At 47.5% G+C, this 21,204-nt stretch overlaps 1 protein-coding gene across 3 annotated transcripts in view; it reads right to left on the bottom strand.

Annotated features, from left to right (window-relative positions):
- Nucleotides 1-13,933: 13,933 nt before the first annotated feature.
- Nucleotides 13,934-21,204, bottom strand: part of LOC142006824 (granulocyte-macrophage colony-stimulating factor receptor subunit alpha-like) — a 36,116-nt gene continuing 28,845 nt past the window's right edge. For 2 of the 3 annotated variants that reach the window (XM_074983312.1, XM_074983313.1), the window contains 3 exons: nt 20,928-21,027; nt 18,732-18,819; nt 13,934-15,886 (listed from right to left, as the gene is read on the bottom strand). In XM_074983312.1, the coding sequence (XP_074839413.1) occupies nt 15,815-15,886; nt 18,732-18,819; nt 20,928-21,027 (260 nt within the window). In that variant the 3' untranslated portion in view covers nt 13,934-15,814. The remainder of the gene's footprint in view (nt 15,887-18,731; nt 18,820-20,927; nt 21,028-21,204) is intronic. The other variant, XM_074983314.1, reaches the window with a different exon arrangement.

Below are 21,204 nucleotides of genomic sequence, written 5' to 3'. Positions count from 1 at the left end.
ATCTGCCCTAGAGAAAAAAACTCAGCGTGGGATTAAACTGTAGAAAAATTCACCTTCACTAATCATCTTAACAAAGATGGTGACAGTTCATAATACTTTGTCTTGCATTAAACTGTGGTTAGTTTTAGATTTAAAGCTTTAGATGTTATCATTAATGACTGAATCAAAAATCCAATGCGACCTCTGTTGTTATTGACTACTGAAGAATATGCAAATGAAGGGTAGAGGCTGAATCTACTGGTAGCAGGCAAGAAAAGAGGGCCAGTAAACCCAACTCAAACCACTCCTGATCCCTCAGGGAGGGGTAGTTTAGCCCAACCCACTCTAAAAATACCTAGAGGGAAGAGTGATGGGGATAGTAAATAGGGTTGGCTGGTTGTTTGGATGGTTGCTACCCAATCACAGAGAACATTCAGACTTTAAATGTCAACCAATCAGAGAAGGCCAGAAACTGAATCTAAGGAGACAACTGGCCAGTCTCCAGAGTGAGAGTGAAAGGGAGAGGGAGGGAGAGACAAGAGGACTATGGAAAAGAAGTAGACTATTGAGAAGAGCAACAGCAACAACAACTCTCACTGCAGAAGGGCATTGGAGGTGACAGAGCAGAAGGACCAGGACGAGTCCGAGGGAATCGGAAGCCTGAGTACAAGTCTGCCTTCTCTGTTTACATAAGCTACATCTACACCACAGAGTTTTGTTGACAAAACTCATGGCACCTCCACACTAAAGCTGCACTCTGTAGACATACTGTTAACAGAACTTAGCGCTTTTGTCGACAGGCGTCTGCCTCTCTCCCATGAGGCAGAACACCTTTCTTGACAGAATCTGGCAATAAAAAACCCACATGGATGCTCCAAGGGGCCCCTGGTTGACAAACAGGGTTTCCGGTTCACTGGGGAGCCCTCTCTGCTGTGCTTCCAGTTGGCTGTTCTGTCGAGAGAGTGGCCAGGCAGTCCGGGCACTCTCTTGACAGAGCAGATCGACAGAGCAATCCGCTTTTGTGTGTGGACGTGGTCTGTCAACAGAAGTTTTGTCAGAAGAGCTCTTCCGGCAGTAACTTCTATCAATCGATCTCTGTAGTGTAGATGTAGCCCTAGAGTCTGAGTGGATGTTCTTGTAAATAAAGTTGGATGCTTGTGCTTTGAGTGTTCCATCTCAAACTGTTTCCTCGACTGCTGGGCCAGCACTCACAGAATATTAGAGTTCAGTAAATAGCTGTGTACTCTACTCTTGTAATTTTCACTCTCTCACAACTATTTGTAGAATCTCTGGAAGTGCCATCACAAGTATTGTGTCATTATGTCAGAGTTCTATGGATATGTATGAGCGATCTCTGTGTATCATGTATAGCTTCTGGTCATTGACAATCTCTTGGCTTAAGCCCAGTAACTAGTTAGGGGTTCTTAGACTGTGGATGCGACCCGTTTTTATTGGGTTACCAAGACTCATGTGAGCCCTGGCCCCAACGAGTCTGAAGTCTACCAGCAGGGATGAAACCCAAACATTACTGCTCAGGGGCGCGCGCACGTGCGCACACACACACACACACACACACACACACACCCAGAGAAGCTGTGGGGCTTTAGCTTTGGACTTGGTTGGACTCAGTCTTTGGTTCCCTTCCTGGGGTGGTGTAGTAACTTTTGGGCCATGTCTACACTAGCCCAAAACTTCGAAATGGCCATTTTGAAGATTACTAATGAAGCACTGAAATACATATTCAGCGCCTCATTAGCATTTGGGCAGCCCTGGCACTTCGAAATTGCTGTGGCTCGCTGCTGCATGGCTCGTCCAGACGGGGCTCCTTTTTGAAAGGACCCCACCAAAGTCGAAATTTCGACGTTCTCAGGGTCCTTTAGAAAAGGACCCATTTGGGACAAGCCGCGCGGCAGCGAGCCGTGGCAATTTCGAAGTGCCATGGCCACCCGCATGCCAATGAGGCAGTGAAGATGTATTTCAGTGCTTCATTAGTAATCTTCGAAATGGCCATTTGCATGGCTATTTCAAAGTTTTGGGTTAGTGTAGAAGTAGCCTTGTTGTCAGAAAAGGGTCATGATGCAATGACGTTTGAGAACCACTGAACTAGGTCAATCCCTGTCCTTCCACTGGGCCTGATCTTGGAAGGTGGCAATATACACCCTGTTGGCTGACACTGTGAGCCCAGGATTATGATATCCAGATCCACACCTTGATCTGGGAGCCTGGGTGTATGGGACTCCCACAATGATCTGGTGCTCATGGTGTGTGGAATCAGTTGGTGCTATGCCCAGATTGTGAGGCAGTTTGTGGTGTTCAATGTCATTGGCTGGTCCAGCAACATTTACACAGAACACATCACAGAACACCAACAATACAAGGATGCGTGAACAAGACAACCAACAAGGGATACTCAGATATATGTCTACCTCATCTCTACTGACACTGACATTATACACTCTGTGGATGATGTACTTGACAACGGTTATTCTGTGTCCCTTAAAACCACTCACACCTCAATCTCAGACAATATTGGTTACTCACCTGATATTTTCTTGTGAGCTTTATAACCAATATTTATAAATTTTCAAAACTCAAGCTTGATCCAATATGTCCAGTGCCTTCCTTTTAAACCCATGCAACTTGAACTTGATTTCATTAGTGCTAATAAGATTTTTAAATTTATTTATACGTTATTACAGAGCATCTCCATTTACATCAGGCTTTTCCTTTACATTTCTTTCTGGCAGCCAGAATGCACTGTGGTCACAGGACACGGGAACTGCGAGCACAGATACTCTCCTGTGCTCTGTCTGGTGACACCCACGAGGAATCACCAGCCTCCTGCCTGAAATGCAGAGAGGACAGAGACAGCCCAGGAAGGGGAAGACCACAGCAGAGCTCTTGGTTAGGGGTTGAAATGTGATGGGCTTTGGAGAGATGGGGATAAGAGCTGAGACCAGCTGCAGAAGTGTATTCTGAGAGCGTGGATGGATGGGAGAAAATGGAAAGTGCCTGTTGTGATGAGGTACAGTCAGAGAAGATCCCTTGGGATGTTCCTCAGTGAGCTGATCATGCCACTGTCACCCTCCTTCTTGCTCTCTGGGGTCCCCCACCACCCTGTCCTGGTGAGCCAGATCCTCTGGTCTCCCACAGCCAAGGCAGAGGGTTGGGGTTACTGCCCCTGCCCCTCCTGCAGAACAATGCAGACACTATAACCACAGCTCTGGGTGGGTGCAGTTCTAGGGCACAACACCCAGGAAATCAACTCCCAGAAGCGATCAAAACCCCAAATACATCTGTCTTTCTGTGTAAAAGATTTGCAGAGGCAAGGCTCATTAGATAAGCCCCCTTTATCAAAGAAGGGGAGATATGCACATTACCCTTCCTGAGTAATAACATTTGATATTGGTCTTGATGATAAACAAAAGAGTTTTTACTGAGCAGAAGAGTAGGATTTAAGATGTTCTAAGAAACCAAGCAGATCAAAATGTGTTACCAAATCAAACAAAAGAGAAAATGCATAGCTAATTCTGTTCACCTAAACGCTAGTTACGCATGACCCTAAACTCCATGACCTAAACTGCCTTTATATCTGGAGAAATCTTCAGATCAGAAAAGATTTCATTCTGATTGGTGTTTCCAGTAAAGTTCTCTGTCTTTCTAGGGTGTGTCAAGCAATTTCTGGGGCAGGCTGAAGACAAAATATGGAAGATTCCCAGGGCCCTCTTTATACCTTTCCTCTGTAGAAGGAATTCCATTGTTCTTTTTGTGTAAAAGTGTTCTCCAAGATGGAGACCGTCACATGACTGAAATCACTCATTCCTCTCCTTTTTAGGCAATCAACCATTGCCTATTCACTGGTTTGAATGTACTCTCAAGGTACATTTACACTACAGTTCTGTACACAAAATTGGGTTTTTGTAGACAAAACTCGTGGAGTGTCTACACATGAAATGTGTGTTGCTGACAGAAACTGTCAACAAAAAAGCTGCGTAGACACTCCAGGGGGTCCTTTTGGCAACAGAGCGAAACAAAAGATCGATCTGCTTTTAAGTGTAGACATGATCTCTTGACAGAAATTTTGTCAGAACATCTCTTCTGACAGTAAATTCTGTAGACAGACAATGCTAGTGTAGACGTACCCTTAGTCTGTAGCTTTACAAAAACAAGCAGTCCTGTAGCACCTTAAAGACTAACAATTCTATTTATTAGGTAATGAGTTTTCCTGGTTAAGACCCATTTAATCTGATTCTGGACAGATGAAGTGGGTCTTACCCACAAAAGCTAACAAATAAAACCTAATACCTAATAAAATAATGCCTAACAAATAACACTGTTAGTCTTCAAGGTGTTACAGGACTGCTTGGTTTTTGTTTGAATATAGACAGCAGGTGTGTATTGACTTTCATTAAAGTCCCTTTTCTTGGCTAAGTGCTGCTATCCCCTCGCAGCAGGGTAGCCACACCTCCTGTTGAGGTCTTCACAGAAACAAACATTTGGAACACAGATGTGCGGACAAAACTTTAACTACAAAAATTATCCATTCACACAAATAGCATTTACAGTTCCAGCAGATTATAACATTAAAAATTATAGGTCACAAGCCACATTTTGTCCAAAGCATTTCTGAGTTACACATATTTATGTTCATAAACCAGTTTCCATAGAGATTTGGCAGGCGGGTCCATCGCAACTGTAACCACTAGACAAAACGTTCCTCCAGAGCCTGGACTAGAATGAAAGATGCTTGAATCTCATTATTTAGGGCTGCATCTACACTAGCAAGTACATTTGAAAATGAGGTCGGAAGATGGCCTTCTTTTGGAATAACCCGCGGAGCATCTACACACACCCCGTGGTCTTTCGAAAGTAACATCAAAAGAACTGGGGAGTTCCATTGAAGCTGGTTCCTCTGTTCCCACGGTGGGAAGAGCAGCCCACTTCGAGAGTATTTTGAAAGAAAGCCAGCACAGACACTCTGCAAACAGCTATTTCGAAAGAGGGAGTCCTTCATGGTGATGATCAGCTGGCAGGTGGCGGCTCTGGTCTCAGCATAAGAGGAGCTCTATGGCCCCAGCATCCAGCTGCATTTAAAGACACAGGCTTCCACATGACACAGGCAGGAAGCTGAGACTGTGCAGGCAGCAGGGAGCCCACGCTGCTGTCCAGCTCACTCCCTGCAACGACACCTCAGCCAGCCCGTTGTCCTCCCTGGTCCCATGGCCAGCCACCCAGACCCCCACCCACCTTAGAGGTCCCTCAAGGACAGCAGGGAGTCCTCCCAGGAGGTGATCCAGACCCTGAAGCACCAGGCCCCCTCCTGAATAGAGGCCTAGCTCCAGGACCTCTTCTCCCTACTGGAGGATGAGGAGGTCCTCCACCAAACAGGAGTCTGGTAATGCAATGTCATGGCGTTTGAGAAGCTGTCAAAGAGGCTGATTGGCCAGGACCACTCCACCCACACTCCGGATCAGGTCCAACTGAAGGTGAATGAGCTCTGGCAGGGCTATTGCAAGGCCCAGGATGCAGCCAGGTGGTCGGAGGAAGCTCCCTTAAGCTGCTCCTGCTATAAGGATCTCCACCACTGCCTGGGGCCAAAGGGACCCCGGTCATCATGCTGGACACAGCTAAGGCCGACTCCAAGCTGGAGATGTTGATTGAGGGCGAGGAGCGCCTGGGACCTGCAGCCAGTACCGACCCCACCAGCAATGATGAAGGATCAAGCGAGGGGGCCCTCATCATCAACATCCCATCTGAGCCATCCAGCCAGGTCCCATCCGCTTGTGCCTTGCCTGACTTCTCTGAGGGACCCACAGGTAGGTGGCATTCATGCCAGCTGCCCCAGGGCCTGGGAAGGGGTGATGGGTCCTGCCCAGGGTGGTTGCAGACCTCCCACATGGCCACCAGCTCTGGTGCATGTGGACCCCAGATGGCAACACTCCCTGGGCCTCAGGAGGCTGATGCGTGGCACTCAGCACCTCGCAGCCAGGACAGCACCACCGACCAGTCAGCTGTGGAGGAACTGGGGGAGGCAGTGGGGGGAGCCCGCGCCCTTGGCACCGAAGTGGGGAACCCTGGGACATGGGCATCACAGGGCCCCCAAGGTGGGGTGGGTGGGTGGGAACACAGGATCCTGTATCTGGAACTGATGGCTCATTCCCCTTTCCCCTTCTGTCTCGACAGGTCCTGCAGCCAGCAGCCAGACCAGCCCCACAACCGAAGGTGAGGAGAAGTGGCTCAGACCCTGAGCAGGGACTGTGTGGGGCTGCCACTGGGCCATCTGCTTGTGCCACCAGGGTGAGGAGGAGGAGGCGGGGGATGCTGCCTACACTGCAGCCCTGCGGGACCTTACCAGCGTGCTGCGGGAGTGGCTTGCCATGGAGCAGCAGGCCTGGGACCGGGTTGTGGTGAATCTTGACGTCCTGATCCAGGACATTGTGGGCTGCCTGGCCCCAGCCGCCGCCCCCTCGCAAGCTACTCCCACCCCTGCATGAATGGCTCATGCTTTGCCTCCACCGAGTTGTGCAGCGTGTAGCAGGCCCTGACCACCACTGGGACACTGCACAGGCCTACCTCCAGCCTGGTGAGGAGGCATCTGAAGCACCCCTTCAAGCAGCCGAATGCTCTCTTAACTGTATTGCAGGCCCACTTCAGCCGCTCATTAAAAACATCCTGGCTAGGCTGCATAGGTCCCTGCATATATGGCTAGGCTGCATATATGGCCTCATCAGCCAGGCCTGCAAGGGGGTAGGCTGCATCTGTCACGATGCAGAGTGGCATTGTGGTGTCCCCGACAGGGAGTTTCTGCCGGGGGATGAAGGTCCCCTCGGTCATGTGATGGCCCAGCCCCGAGTTCCAGAATACCCTGGCATCATGGGTGTGGCTGGACCAGCCCAAGCAGATGTCCTAGAAGTGACTGTTGGCATTGATGAGCACCTGCAGGACCACAGAGTGGTAGCCCTTGTGGTTTACATAGGCTCTGTGGATGTGCTCCAGGGCCCAGATGGTGATGTGTGTACCGTCCAGGGCCCGGAGGCACTTCAGGAAGCCCAAGTTGTCGAACCCCTGGTTGGCATTGTCCAGGTCCCCAGTGCAGATCAGCTACCACAGGAGGACCCTGTTGATTGCCTGGACATCCTGCAGTGTGTGTGTGGGGGATGTGCTCATGCGTGTGGGGTGAGGTGCAGTGTGCCTACCGTCCCTGTGCCTCTTCCCACCCTGGCCCCCGCAGGGCAGGCCTCTCTGGGGCCCCCATCCACACCCCTATTCCTGTCTCCAGGGTAGGCCGCCCCGCCCCAGTCCCCAGTGGTGCCCCTTGTCAAGGTGCCCCCGACCTCACATGCAGTGGGGGTGTAACATAGGCATGGCTCACCTCATTGAGGATGGCCCCGACGGCGGCCCTGCCCACCCTGAATTGGTGGCTGATGGATCGGTGACTGTCCAAGGTGGCCAGGGCGATGGCCACCCTTTTCTGGAGTGGAAGCACTGGCCTCAGGTGGGTGTCACAGTTCTGGAGAGCTGGGATGAGCCAGTGGCACAGCTCCAGGAATGTCCCCTTGGTCATCCTGAAATTCTGTAGCCACCGGTCATCGCCCCAGTCCTCCAGCACCAGCCAGTCCCACCAGTCACTGCTTATGGGGTTTCCCCACAAGTGGTGGGAGACCCTGGGGGAATGTGTGGGGATGTCGTTCCCTGAGGATAGCCTCTGTGAGGGTGGCTATAAAGGGTGGCCACCTGCAGCCGCTGGTGCATAGCGGCCAGAACTGTGGCCAGTGTGCTGGCAACAGCCTCTAGGCGGGGGAGCTGCTTGGGGTTCATGGGGGCCCAGGGTGCCTCCTCTGCCCTCTGTCGGTCTGCGTACCTGGGGACAGGTAGTTGGCCCTCAGTGTGTGCAGGCCAAGGCTTGGGGTGGGGGCGGTCCTTTAAAGGGATGGCAGGCAGCGGCCCCGGAACAGCTCATCTGCCATACGACCCTGCCCATGGCACTTCCTGCCACTGTACTTTCAAAAAAGTGCCATGGGAGGTGTGGGAACTCTCTTTTGAAAGTGCAGCAGGGGCCATTCAGAAGGGTGGGTTGAACCTTCAGACCACATTTGCCTGTGTGGATGCTCTGTTTCGAAAGGCCGTCCTTTCGAAAGGGAGCTGTAGTGTAGATGTAGCCTAGGTGTCAAGCAAATATTTATGAAATTCACTGGCAAAGTGTCTTATTTCACTTCTGTGGCTGTTTCACATAAGCTGTGTCTGCACCCACACTTAATTTAAAAAATACAGACCCTCTTTTGAAAGAACGCAGTGAGCATCAATACATACAATATGTCCTTTTGAAATGAAATCAGAGGAATGTAGCTCAGACTTTGAAATCCAGACCCTGATTCCGTATTAGGAAAAGCACCCCCTTTCGAAATTCTCTTCTGAAAGAAGGTACATTTAACCTCTCCATTATTTGCTCTTTTGAAAGAGGAGTCTACCATGGCACTGGCCAACTAGAACATGGAGATGCCCTTGCCAGCAGCAGCAGGGCTGTATGATCCCTGAGTCCAGCTGCTCTTGTAGCTGCATGGATCCAGAAACCCCGTGGCAGGAAGCTGAGATCGTGTTAGCAACAAAGGCACAAGCTGCTTTTAGCACGCCCTAACAGCCACCCCCAGAACATCACTAACAGCCACCCACTGCAGGAGCCCCAGGGCACCCCTCAGAGCCCTCATGCAACTCCCAGAAGCAGCAGGGCAAAAAGTCAAAAAAAGGCTCCCTCCTGGACTGCCAGAAATAAGACACCTCCTGGGATTTCAGAAGGAGGAGGAGGTGTTGAGGGAGATGGGGGTGAAGTGCTGCAATGATGTGGCCTTTGCCTGCCTCACCCATGACCTTAGGACCCGGGGACACCCTGAGTGCACCCTGGACCAAGTCCAGAGCAAAGTAAAAGAGCACCAACCGGGCCTGGGATGAGGTCTGGCTCTCAGGGGCAGGTTCCTCCACCTGTCCCTACTACTGGGAGTTCCACTCCATCCTGAGGCCCCGGGACAGCTGGCCATGGCTGTCCTGGACATGGCTGCAGACCAGTCCAAGGAAGAAGCCCAGGAGAAGCTGGGACCAAGGAGCCAGAGTCGAGGGCTGGATATCACCCTGGAGTGGTCGAGTGAGGAGGGGGACCTTGTGGCTGACATATTCTCCCAGTTGTTCAGCCAGGCGACCGGGAGCCAGGTGTTGCTGGAGTTCATTGAGAGACCCTCTGGTAAGTCCACAGTGGGGCACGCACCCCAGCTAGCAGGGCAGGGGGTGACACAGCTGCCAGCGGGCCACACCTTAGGCCTAGTGGTCCAGGCCCAGACACATCTCGGCTGCCCATGGTCCCCGGTATGCCATGACGTCCTCTGGTGACAGCCAGCACTCAGCTCTGTGGACAGCTCTCTGTGCCACATGTGCAGCAGGAGGTAGGTGGGGCTGGACTGCATCTGGGGACAATCCCACTTGGTCAGGGAACTCCTGAGCATCCCTGATACCTGCTGGGTGCCATGCCCGTGTTGTCCAACATGGAGGGCATCGTCCCTGGGGGGTGGGTGTTGTCCCCACAGGCACGGCCCTGAAGTTCCTGATTAGGGACTGCAACGCCATCCTTCTCTCCTTTCAGCTACACCATTTGACGGCCAGCAGAGTCCTGTGCCATCTGTGGTCCAAAAGAGCCTCCCGGAGGCAGCAGAGGTGGGCCAGGCACCTCCATCAGAGCCACCACGCCAGGTCTGCAGCCAGAGACTGCAGTGGCATTTGGGTGAGGACACCATCAGCCTCTGCCAGGCTGCAGTGGTGGAGTGACCTCTCTGTCTGGAAGGGGCTGACCTTGCCTTGCAGAGGGAGACCTGGGACCACCTACTGTCCTACCTGGAGGGCATACATGGGACCCTCCAGGGGCACATGGCCAATGTGGCTTGCCTTCTGGCCCACCGTGCTGCTCCCCCCACCACACCCTGCTGAGGCACACACCACATCCCCTGCTGAAGCCTCAACTGATCCTCCCATAGAGCCCCCCACAGAACCGCAGATGAAGGCCCCCCATCGCCCTACCTGCCAGTGCTTCCCACCCCACCCTAGCCCTACTGCAGACCCCAAGCCTGGGGAGGGAGGGGATCCCAGGGCCAACAGGGCTGTTGGCCTGAAACCCCTGCCCTGTGACCCTCCTGGTTCAGGTCTCTCTCCACCCCCTAACGTACATGGTTTGCCCCCCCGCCCCCCACCCCGATTGTAAATAGTTCTTGTTTGTAAGGTTCACTCATTTGAGATTTAACAGTAAAGGTTTTATTTCTCAAAGATCTCATCTCTCGTGTTCTCAGTGGATGTGTGGGTGAGATGGTGGTGCATGTGGTGAGGGGTGGCTGTGGGTGGGGGTGGGGGTCAGTGCGGTTCAAAAGCGAAGCTTTCTTGGCCGGCCTCCCTTAAGTGGACCCCATCCTGGCTGGCCTGGCAACTGGCAGCAGTGGCTGGCTGCTCATACCCGGGCCTGGACTTGAATGCCTACTCCTGGATGAACGTGTCCCCCTTACCCTCCACAATGTTGTGGAGTGTGCAGCCGGTGCTCACCCCCTGCAGGATGTTCCACACTCTGACCTCCAGGCACGAGAGGAGTCACTACCATCACCACTGCTGGTGCCCAGAGGCCTGCTCCAGGACATTGCAGGCCTCTTTGAGGTGGGTTTTGAAGGGCTCTTGGATGGATTTGAACTGGTTGATATAGCGTCGCATGAGCCTCGGCAATAGGTGGTAAGCAGCATCCACCACCATGCACAATGTCATGGTGGCGTCCCCAGCTGGGAGCTCCTACTAGGGGGTGTACATCCTGGGCTCCATATGCTGATACAGGCCAGAATTCCGGAACGTCTGGGTGCCATGTGTTTGGCCTGCCCAGCCCACATACACATCCATGAACCATCCTTTGTGATCCACCAGGGCCTGGAGGACAGCAGAGTGGTAGCCCTTGCAGTTAATATAGTGGCTAGCTCTGTGTGGTGGGATGTGGATGGGAACGTGCATCCCAACTAGGGTGCCGAAGCAGCTGGGGAATCCGAGTGCTGCGAATCCCCCAACAGCAATGTCCAGGTCCCTGAAGTGGACAACTTGGCGGATGAGCATCACTTTTATTGTGCAGGTGACCTGCACAGGATGGAGTTCCCAGCCCCTGCACACCTCCCAGCCAGCAGCGCCTGTACCCTGACTCCTACCAGGCAGCAGCCCCTGCAACCCCATTCACACCTGACCCCCTGCTACTGAGGGTCCCTGTACCCAGGACCCTCTCCCCTGGTCGGGGTGTGAGCCAGGCCTGGTTTACCTCCATGAGGACAACTCCAATGGTGGCCTTGCCCACCCTGAACTGATGCCCCATTGAGCAGTAAGCATCTGGGCTGGCCAGTTTCCATATAGCAATAGCGACCCACTTCTTGAGGTGGAGTGCGGGTTGCATGGTGGTGTCCTGGTGCCTCAGGGCAAGGGCAAGACAGTGGCAGAGCTCCTGGAAGGTCTCTCTGCTCATGCAGAAGTTCTTCAGCCATCTGGCATCATCCCATTGCTCCAGCACCAGCTGTTCCCACCAGTCCAAGCTGCTGGGGTGGTTCCAGAGGCACCAGGGCACCCAGAGGTTGGATCCAGGCTGGAGGGTGCTCCATGTCCTGGTGCAGGGGGGCGGGTGGAGTCACTCGGTCTCCCGAGAAGGAGTGGAGCGGCCATGATGACTGTGCACAGCACCTGTAGCACAGTGTCCACAATGTCAGCATTTAAAGCCAGGAGCAGCTGCTCGTCCTCCATTGTGCTGCATGCCGGGCTCTGCCTGGCTTTGGGTAGCTCTGCAGGCCTCAGCTTGTGCAGGGCGGGGGGTGTTTGGGAGTGGCCCTTTAAGGAAGCAGCTGGCTGTGGGCCCCGGAAGGGCTTGGCAGTCATATGGCGCCATCCACAGTGTTTCTGGCTCCGTTCTTCCAAAAGAGCACATGCAGCCAAGTGGATGCTCCCCTCCAAAAGAACGGAGCAGTCATTTCAAAGGGCGCATCGCACCTTCTAGCTGCTTTTGGTGTGTAGTTGCATGCTTTTGAAAGGTGGGATTTCAGTTACTGTCATTCAATTCTTAGCCTTTCGAAAGAGAGCTTCTGTGCAGACCCAGCTACAGAAAATAACCAGCCGCTACTACTATCAGTTAATCCATTATATTTTAAGTAGTAGAAACTGGTGTTCTGGATTTAAAGTTCCTAGTCTTGCTGATAATTCACATGAAGGGTCAATGCAGTTCCACACAACTGAATTTCAAAACAAAAAAAGCAGTCAACTAAGCGACTGCTTCTTTGTTTTGATAGTATATAGACTAGCACAGCTTTCTCTCTGTGACTAGACAACTGGATTCGTTAGTTTATTTCCAGTTTGGGTTTTTATTTTGAAACCTAAGAAATTTCATAGAAAAAATGGAACATTGAAAATCTGAGCACTCTGACGTAGGGATGTTGTGCCACTGATGTTGCCAGACTATGGAAGTCTGGACCATAGAAGTCAAATCCATAGTTCTTGCACTTTCTGTTACTCAGTGTGTACAGCTGATATCTGCCAGGGCCATTAGATGTTTTTTTTGAGAGTTTCAGTTATAAAGACTGGCTGCATCTACGCTACTCCTCCCTTTTGGAAGGGGCATGTAAATGCAGCAGTTCGAAAATACTAATGAGGTGCTGATATGAATATTCAGGTGCCTCATTTGCATAATGGCAGCCACTCCCCACATTGAAAGTGCTGCTTTCAAAATGCAAACTAGCTGTGTAGACGGGGCTCCTTCAAAAGGAAACCCCACTTTTGAACACACCCTTCTTCCTAATTTTTTTCAGGGAGAGTGCTTTTGAAAGCGAAACTTCCTTTTGAAGGAACCCTGTCTACATGGCTTGTTTGTATTTTGAAAACAGGACTGTTGACACAGCGAGTGGCTGCCATTATGCAAATGAGGTGCTGAATAGACATATCAGTGCCTCATTAGCATTTTCCATCATCTTCATTTACATGCCCCTTCCACAATGGAGGAGTAGTATACATGCAGCCTTTGAGAACTATATTTGGATTCCTTTGAACAGAAATGGTTGTTGTCATAATAAAGCAAGTTTGTGATGTCTCATTTATTGTTTAAATAATATGATCGCACATTGCCTAATCACAGATTAAACTGTGTTGCTAAATATGGTACAGAACCACTGAAAAGTGATACAGGTAATTCACAGCAGAGAACGAGGGGCTAGAAGTTCCATAACACTTCCTTAAAAAACTGGTTCCTCTCCTTCTGTTTTTGTGCGTCATCTGGGCCGTGCCTTCTCTGCTAAATTATTTCTATGACATTTCTTAGGTTTCAAAACAAAACAAGATCTGCCGCAGGTAAGAAATAGGTGAAATAAGACACTTTGCTAGTGAATTTCATAAATATTTTCTAGACAGAAAAAAAGAAAAGTGAGAATCAAGAATCTAGTCCAGTCTCTAGAGACATGTTTTGTCTAGTGGTTACAGGCATTTTTCATCTTCACCCATCATCCCCTGCACTAAGAATGCATTTCCTCAGCTGGTCTCAGCGCTTATCTCCATCTCCCCCAAAGCCCATCTGAAAGAGTGAACAGCAGTGTAAAAGGAGTGGGATGGAAGAAAACGATCTTTGTGGCAGCATTCTGAGAGACTGGAAGTGGAGGTAGTGTTCACCCAACAACTTGGACCAAAGCAGTGTTAGCCTTTAGCTTGCAGATCCCCCATGTAGTTGGTCTTAATGGGTGTAAGGTGATAGTCTGCCCTGTGGAATTGCCAGGATATTAGCAGGGTTATCTCCAACCTACAGAGGACTCCCCAAAGCAGCCTAATCGAGCTAACCACTGGGAAGAGACAGATACAGGCTTCTGTGTAAGGACTGGCAATCAGTTTCTCATCAGAAAAAAAGAGTTTTTTTGCTGCCGAAGAAATCAATTACAGGATATTTTGACAGAGCAAAAGTAAAAAATACCGTATATATAGAAAATAAAGAACCATAGTATTATTGTCAGAAATCATGCAGTCAAAGTAGCTTAACAATATATTTGTTGTATAGCTGTTACAATGCTGTAATATTCACATGCTCTGACCTATTTGCCTATGCATGGACCCTCAATGTACATACATTAGACACTGTATCATTATAGCCCATTAAACAATGCAAATAATACTCTACAACAAAAGTAGATGTGTTAGGTATGGTTATTATACATGCTACATAGAGAACTTTCATACATATCTGTAGAACTCTAACAATATTACAATATCCATGATGGAATATACAGAAATTCTACAAATATGCATGAGAGCAAAAGTTACAGTAGTTTTCTACACAGACATTTACTAAACTCTAACATTTTGTGAGTGCTGGGCACGCAGTTGAGGAATGGGTGAAGCCACAAGCCTCCAACTTTATTTATGAGCACACCCACAGACACTCTGTAGAGAAGGCAGACATACTCAGGCTTCCAATTCCCTCTGACTCATCCTGGTCCTTCTGCTCTGTCACCTCCAATGCCCTTCTGCAGTGATAGTTGTTGCTGCTGTTGCTCTTCTCAATAGTCTCTTTCTTCTCCATAGTCCTCTTCTCTCTCCTTCTTACACTCATGCTGGAAACTGGCTGGTTGTCTCCTTATATTCAGTTTCTCACCTTCTCTGATTGGTTGACATTTAAAGACTGCATGCTCTCTGAATGGGTGGCAGCCATCCTGCCACTCAGCTTTTCTGTATTTACTCTTTCCTTCATCCATCCAGCTACGTATTTTCAGAATGGGTTGGGCTGAATGACACCTCTTTGCATGTATTAGGAGTGGTTTGAGTTGGGCTTACTGAACTTTGGTTGACCTTCGTTCCTCGCTTGCTACTGGGTGATTCAGTCTCTGCCCCCAATTTTGAGACTCTTCAATAGAAATAATAGTGGAGCCAATGTTGGGTTTTTAAGTAAATTATCATTAATTAGATCTTATCAAAAGCCTTAAAAATAGAAAACTAACTACTGTTTTATGCAAGATAAAGCATTATGATACCGTAAACCATCTTTGTTACGCAGATTAGAGAAGGTGAATTTCTCTATACTTTTAAACTCTTTCTGATGTTTTTCCAGGAAGGCAGGTACATTCCTATGCTTCCATCCTGAATGCCGCCAATCATTATATACACCATTGGATCATTAAAAGAGTCCTTGCCCTCAAAAGGTTGGCCAGAGAAAGAAATGGTGCAAAAATAGTATTTTGTAAGATCAGGAGGCCCAGGACAAGAGTTTTAGCTGTGATCATTGATAGAAAAAGCTGTATCTTGGAGACACTGTGCTGAAAGATTCAACAAAATTTAGAGACAGCCTGGCACAAAGACCTAGACAAGTTTGGCTGCCAGACTCTTTAGAAAGTTTCTAGTTAGCATGTGTAATTTATGATTTTTCAGCTCTTAATGACTTGGTCAAATTTGGGTTGATATAAATAAAGGTGGATAATCTACACAGCCCTTCTCTCCCAGCAACTTCCTAATGAATATCCACCAGTTCTAATGCAAAAAAGTGCAAGGGATTCTCAATCAAAAAAATTGTAAGTGGTTGCGTTTTGTTTTTTTTTGTGTGGAGAAAATAACTTATTTCCCTAAAATTGTATTAACATGCTTTCATGCAGATATGCAATGTGGAAAATCATCTAACCAAATTTCACAAAATTATAGAAAACTGAAGTGTTAGGAAATATTTGCAAACAAGAAAAAGGGGCGGAGTGTGCAAAACATACAAATTGCCATGAGGATTTGTAGCTGTTTAAGTTGGGGAATCCGACTGCTGCAATTTGCTTATGGTAAGTTAAGCAATTTCTTCAACAATCGTTATTTCTTCGGTTTCATATTTTGTTGGTGGGAGAGCCATCCAGTTCTCCTATGGAAGGTAAACAATATCTCCATTAGTTTCATACATACAATTGACTAGAGATTTGCCACTTGAGATATCCTTTTTATTCATTTAATGGAAAAGGGTATTTTATAGTTTTCCCTTCCCTTTAATTTCTCTTTAGAATTCTACTTCTTCTGAGTAAAACGACACTGGGTGCACCACTACTATCATGCCCTTCAGCCCAAATAGATAAAGGAGATAGAGAGTGGAACAAATCGATTCTTAAAGATTTTAGTCAGGCAAAATTGCAGCTAATGTGTGTTGGGGCAAGTAGGCCATGTCTACATGAGTAGCTTTTCCCAGCAAAACTGGACTTTTGCCAGAAAAAAAAATGCAGAGTGTCTACATGTCAAATGTACTTTGACAGTTTGTTGAAAAAACCTAGCATGTCTGTTGGCAGTGTTACCCCTCTCCCTGTTCAGGTATAACGCCTCTCTCAACAGCACTCTGTCGACAAAATGGCCGTGTAGATGCTCCAGGGCCCTTTTGTCGAAAGACAGGGCTTCCAGCTCACTGGACAACACTGTTTGCAGAGCTTCCAGTCAGCCGTTCCGTCAAGATAGGGCTGGGCAGTCTGGCTGTTGACAGAGCAGATTGCTCTTTCAATCGGCTTTTATATTTAGATGTGATCTGTCGATAGAAGTTTTTCTGGCAAATCCCTTCTGACAATCACTTGTGTTGACAGAGGCTTCTCATGTAGACATGACTGTAGGGGTTAAATAAAGATTTGGGCAGTAATTCTATGGCAATAGGGGGATGGCAGGGGCAGACTATCCCTACTGATTGATAGATGTGTTTTCATACTTCTTCCCTCCCTTCCTGCAGGCCTGGGGAAGGTAAGCCACAGCTGCACCAATAACGTAACTTCCGATGAATACCCTTGTGGCTAGAATGGCGTTAACTTCTTTCTCCCTCTCCCATTCACTTTAAGAATGTATTCAGTGTCATAGCTCCTCTTTCCCCCCCTAAACAGCAGATTCACGGAGTTTTTGCTGTAAAAATTGCATGCTTCGGCTGTCAACAGTAAACAGGGCCAGGAATAAGATTTATCACATGGCTATTACTGTTCATTGTATGGGCGTTTAGATGACTAAATAAGGGTGTAGAGTGGTGGCAGAGCTTATGACCCCAGAGTCACATTAGTCCTGTGGCTTGCCTGGACCTGGCCTGTAAGGCTTGTGGCTCCCACCACTTACCCGCAGCACTGGGAACTGGCGCTGATGCTCCAGTGATGCTAGGGGCACCATGGTTGCAGCCCAGTGCCTGCTGGATTGTGCTACGTGCGGTGTGTGTGTGTGTATTGGGGGATGGGGAGGAAGGCCTAAGTCTTGCTGTCCCAGTCTGGCCTGTGGGTTCTGCCAAGCAGAGGGGAGCACCTCTGTGTACTACAGGGACCTGCTCCATGCAGGCACCATTGCATTGCTCCCATTGGTCAAATCGTGTGGCCAATGGGAAGGGCAGGGAGTGGTGCCAGCTGTACTGAGCAGAGTGATGTGCACGCCCTCCCAAGCTGCACAATACAGGTGCCCCTGCTCCCATCTGCTGCCCCTCCCTTCCTGATCCCGCACCCCAAACCCCTTCTGTATCCTTCCTCTTGCTCATATCCACATACCCACTCCTCCACCCTCTTCCAGACCTGCTCCTGCACCCTCCCAGACCTCTCACCTCCAGCCCACAGCTTCACCCCATTCTTGCCACAGCTCACACCTGCACTTTCCTCCCGCCCAGAGCCTACACTCCAAGCCCACTCATTCAATCTTCTTCCTCCCCAGACCCAACATCCCCACCCCAACCTGCCCCCAGGCAGCTCCCTCCCATGCACTGAAACCCCAAACAGGGTCCCACAGAATTGGCTAGCTCCAGCTGGGGGACACATCTATGAGGGTCAGGCTTTTTTCTTCTCATTTACATGTGGCCTTGAACTAATTTTTCTCTGGATCAGTGGCTCCCAATAGAAAAAAAGGTTCCCCACCTCTGGTTTAGAGGTAGTGGATAAGTATAGTTACATACTAATTTAGATAAAAGAGTCTACCTAATTCTGGGCTCACTTGGACATATATAGAGTCTGAGGTAGAATGACTAGCTTCAACAAAGAAGCTCATCTGTACCATCCACTTCTGGGGCTTCCCATTTTTTTCCAACAATGTGAATGGGATTGTTGAAGTCTTTACTTAAGCATATTAAAACTGATAATGAAGCAACACAATAGTGCTAGCAAAGAATGATCTTTATGTTTTGGCCCTACTCACTTGACATTGGTCAGGCTGAAGCAACATGTTAACAGCATGAAATGCTGCACAAGCTGAAATCCTCTCCGGGTGCATCTACATTAACATTCCTCTTTCGAAAGAGGTATGCAAATGAAGCATTCTGAAAATGCAAATGAGGTGCAAATATGCATATTTGACACCTCAATTGCATATTCTAATTTCAAAAGAGCTTCTTTCAAAAGAAGAAAGCCAGTGTAGGTGCTGCTCTTTCAAAAGTAAAACCCATCTTCGAAAGATTCCTTCTTCCCATAAAATAAAGAGAAGAAGGATTCTTTCAAAGATGGGTTTACTTTTGAAAGAGCAGCAGCTACACTGGCTTTCTTCTTTCAAAAGAAGCTCTTTTGAAATTAGAATATGCAAATGAGACACCAAATATGCAAATTTACACCCTATTTGCATTTTCAATTTACCTCATTTGCATACCTCTTTCGAAAGAGGAATGGAAGTGTAGACGTACCCTTAATGTTTGTAAATTGACATGAAAGCCTTGACTTTTTGTGTCAGGCCTTCCAGTCTCATAGATCCTTATGATTAAGACATTTTACATATGAAAAATGTACCTTTATATTTATATCAGATTCTTGAGGTTCATCAAACTTGTTTTTTGGCTGTGGAATTGCAGAAAGCACTTTTTTGAAATTGCAGCACCTTTGGGTACAGGATGGGGACAGGAAATGAATAATTTTTTTCTATTCTATTACATGTTTGAGGTATTTCTTATTTTCTTTTTCCAATGTGAAAAGAAGCAGTGGAGTAACATCAATTAATTGTTTAGAATGTCGATGACTACTGTTTGCCCCTGACTGGTTAAAGAACAGTACAACCAGTATCTGACAGGAGTTAAACTATAGGCAAATGTAGTTAAAAATATGTTATTGATTTCTCTACTCCAGTTTTGACTTATATCAATAAGACGGCAAACTGTTGGGGACACAAAACTTTAGAAAAGGCAATCTTTGTATGTAACAGCACCAAAAACTATGTTAGGAGAACATTACATAGATAGCAAATCAAACATGCCAAGATTTGGAAATGCCAGAATGAAAGTTGTCTGGGCAAACCTAATTCTTCCCTCTTGTGTTCCATTCATTACACTATAATCTTTAATTACATAATCTAATATTATTTTGCAGAACTTCTGCTTTATTCAATTCACAGGATGAACCTGCCTGGGGTTGAGTAGTGAATGACTTTCCAAAAGCCTATGAAGTAAAACATCAATTCTGTCACAGGCTGAATATTGAGGATTAAACAGAATACTGAAAACTGTTGAATGCTCCCCATTCTGTGCACTGAGGCTGTGTCTACACTTGCATTCCTCTTTCGAAAGAGGTATGCAAATAAGGCAAATAAAAATGCAAATGAAGTATAAATTTGCATACGTGGCATCGCATTTGCATATTCATATTTCAAACTAGCTTCTTTCAAAAGAAGAAAACCAGTGTAGACACTGCTTTTTCGGAAGTAAACCCCATTAAAAAAAGGAAGAAGGATTCTTTGGAAGATTGGGTTTACTTTCGAAAGAGCAGTGTCTACACTGGTTTTTTTCCTTTCAAAAGAAGCTATTTCAAAATAAGGGAAGAAGGGGCATCCAGAAGAAGGACTTCCTTCCGGAAGCTCCCCCGGGGCCGTGCTTCTAAACGGCATTTTGGCATCCGGAAGAACGGTCTTCTGGACTCCAAATCACATGACCGTATGCTAATGAGGCATGGGGAATTTGCATCCGTGCCTTATTAACATATTTCAGGCCGTGTATTACCATGCCACTTTCGGAGAACGTGGTCTGTGTAGAAACGGCCCTTTTGAAAGAAGATATTTCAAAATAGGAATATGCAAATGAGGTGTCAGATACACAAATATGTACCTCATTTGCATTTTTGAGTTCCTCGTTTGCATATCTCTTTCAAAAGAAGAATGCAAGTGTAGACACACCCTTTGTTAGATTAATGTGATTTAGTGTATTTCTGTGTATAATTGCCTAGTTTTAAACAAAGAAAGAAAGAAAGATGCTAGCAGGACAACGGGAGACAGGATCCCTGATCTCTTTTCTGGTGTTACATTCATCTCAGCCCGGAGCAGCCATTTAAAGGATGAACCCCAGTCATGACCGTGAGTCAGCAGCAGGAGCTGTGGGAGGTTCACGAATGCAGGTGATGGTGAAATCTTAAAAATGTTAGCTAAGGTCTGACAAGACCCTACTGAGCATGTGCAGAACACAAACCTCAATTATTCTAAGGCTTACAATTTGGTCAGATTTATTTTTTTCAATTTTCACATCAAAATATATATCCCCAGCACAAAATATACTAGTCTGTCAAATTTCAAATTCATGTCCCAAAGCATGGACACCTCAGCATTAGAGCTATTAAAGACAGAAGTCACTGGAATTTTTTTTTACAATGCATAAATTAGCATATTTTTCCTATCCCAGTTCTCTGAAATGATTGGACAGTTTCAGCTGACGTTAAAGAGAAGAAAAGAAAGACAGTTAATTCACCCTGATACAGACTCCCAGCATGAAAACTTCTATTTAAATAGCTTTGCAAATGTATAAATAATTGAAAACAGGGTTCTTAGGATAGGAAGTATTGGGCAACTTTAATAAAAAAGTGGTGGTACCTGTTCCACTCAGTATATTCCAATTCCTGAAAAACAAAAACAAACAAACAACCCCACCCTCACACATTAAGGCAAAGTATAGACACTTAAAGTTGTTGTGGAGAGCTGGTATATGCATATTTCACAAAAAGTTTTACCTCTTGCAGAGAAAAAATACAGACAGTGCCAATAGGATTGTTCCAAGGGCTATGAGAAGTAAAATAATTGTATCCATGAGAACTGCATCATCTGGGTTACCTTAAAGAAAGATAGTTACAAAGGTTATGCATTTTTAGCACAGTAAAAATGACAATGTCAAATCACTGCTTAGATGGCTGGAACCAAACGGTGACATTATGGTAGGATTTCCCAAGCAATCTGAACTACCTTTCAGTCTAATATCCTTGCTGAGTAAAAGCCAGAGGAGCAGATAGA

The sequence above is a fragment of the Carettochelys insculpta genome, chromosome 1 (assembly GCF_033958435.1).
Source record: "Carettochelys insculpta isolate YL-2023 chromosome 1, ASM3395843v1, whole genome shotgun sequence".
Classification (NCBI taxonomy): Eukaryota; Metazoa; Chordata; order Testudines; family Carettochelyidae; genus Carettochelys; species Carettochelys insculpta.
This window is presented reverse-complemented; position numbering and strand designations above follow the sequence as displayed.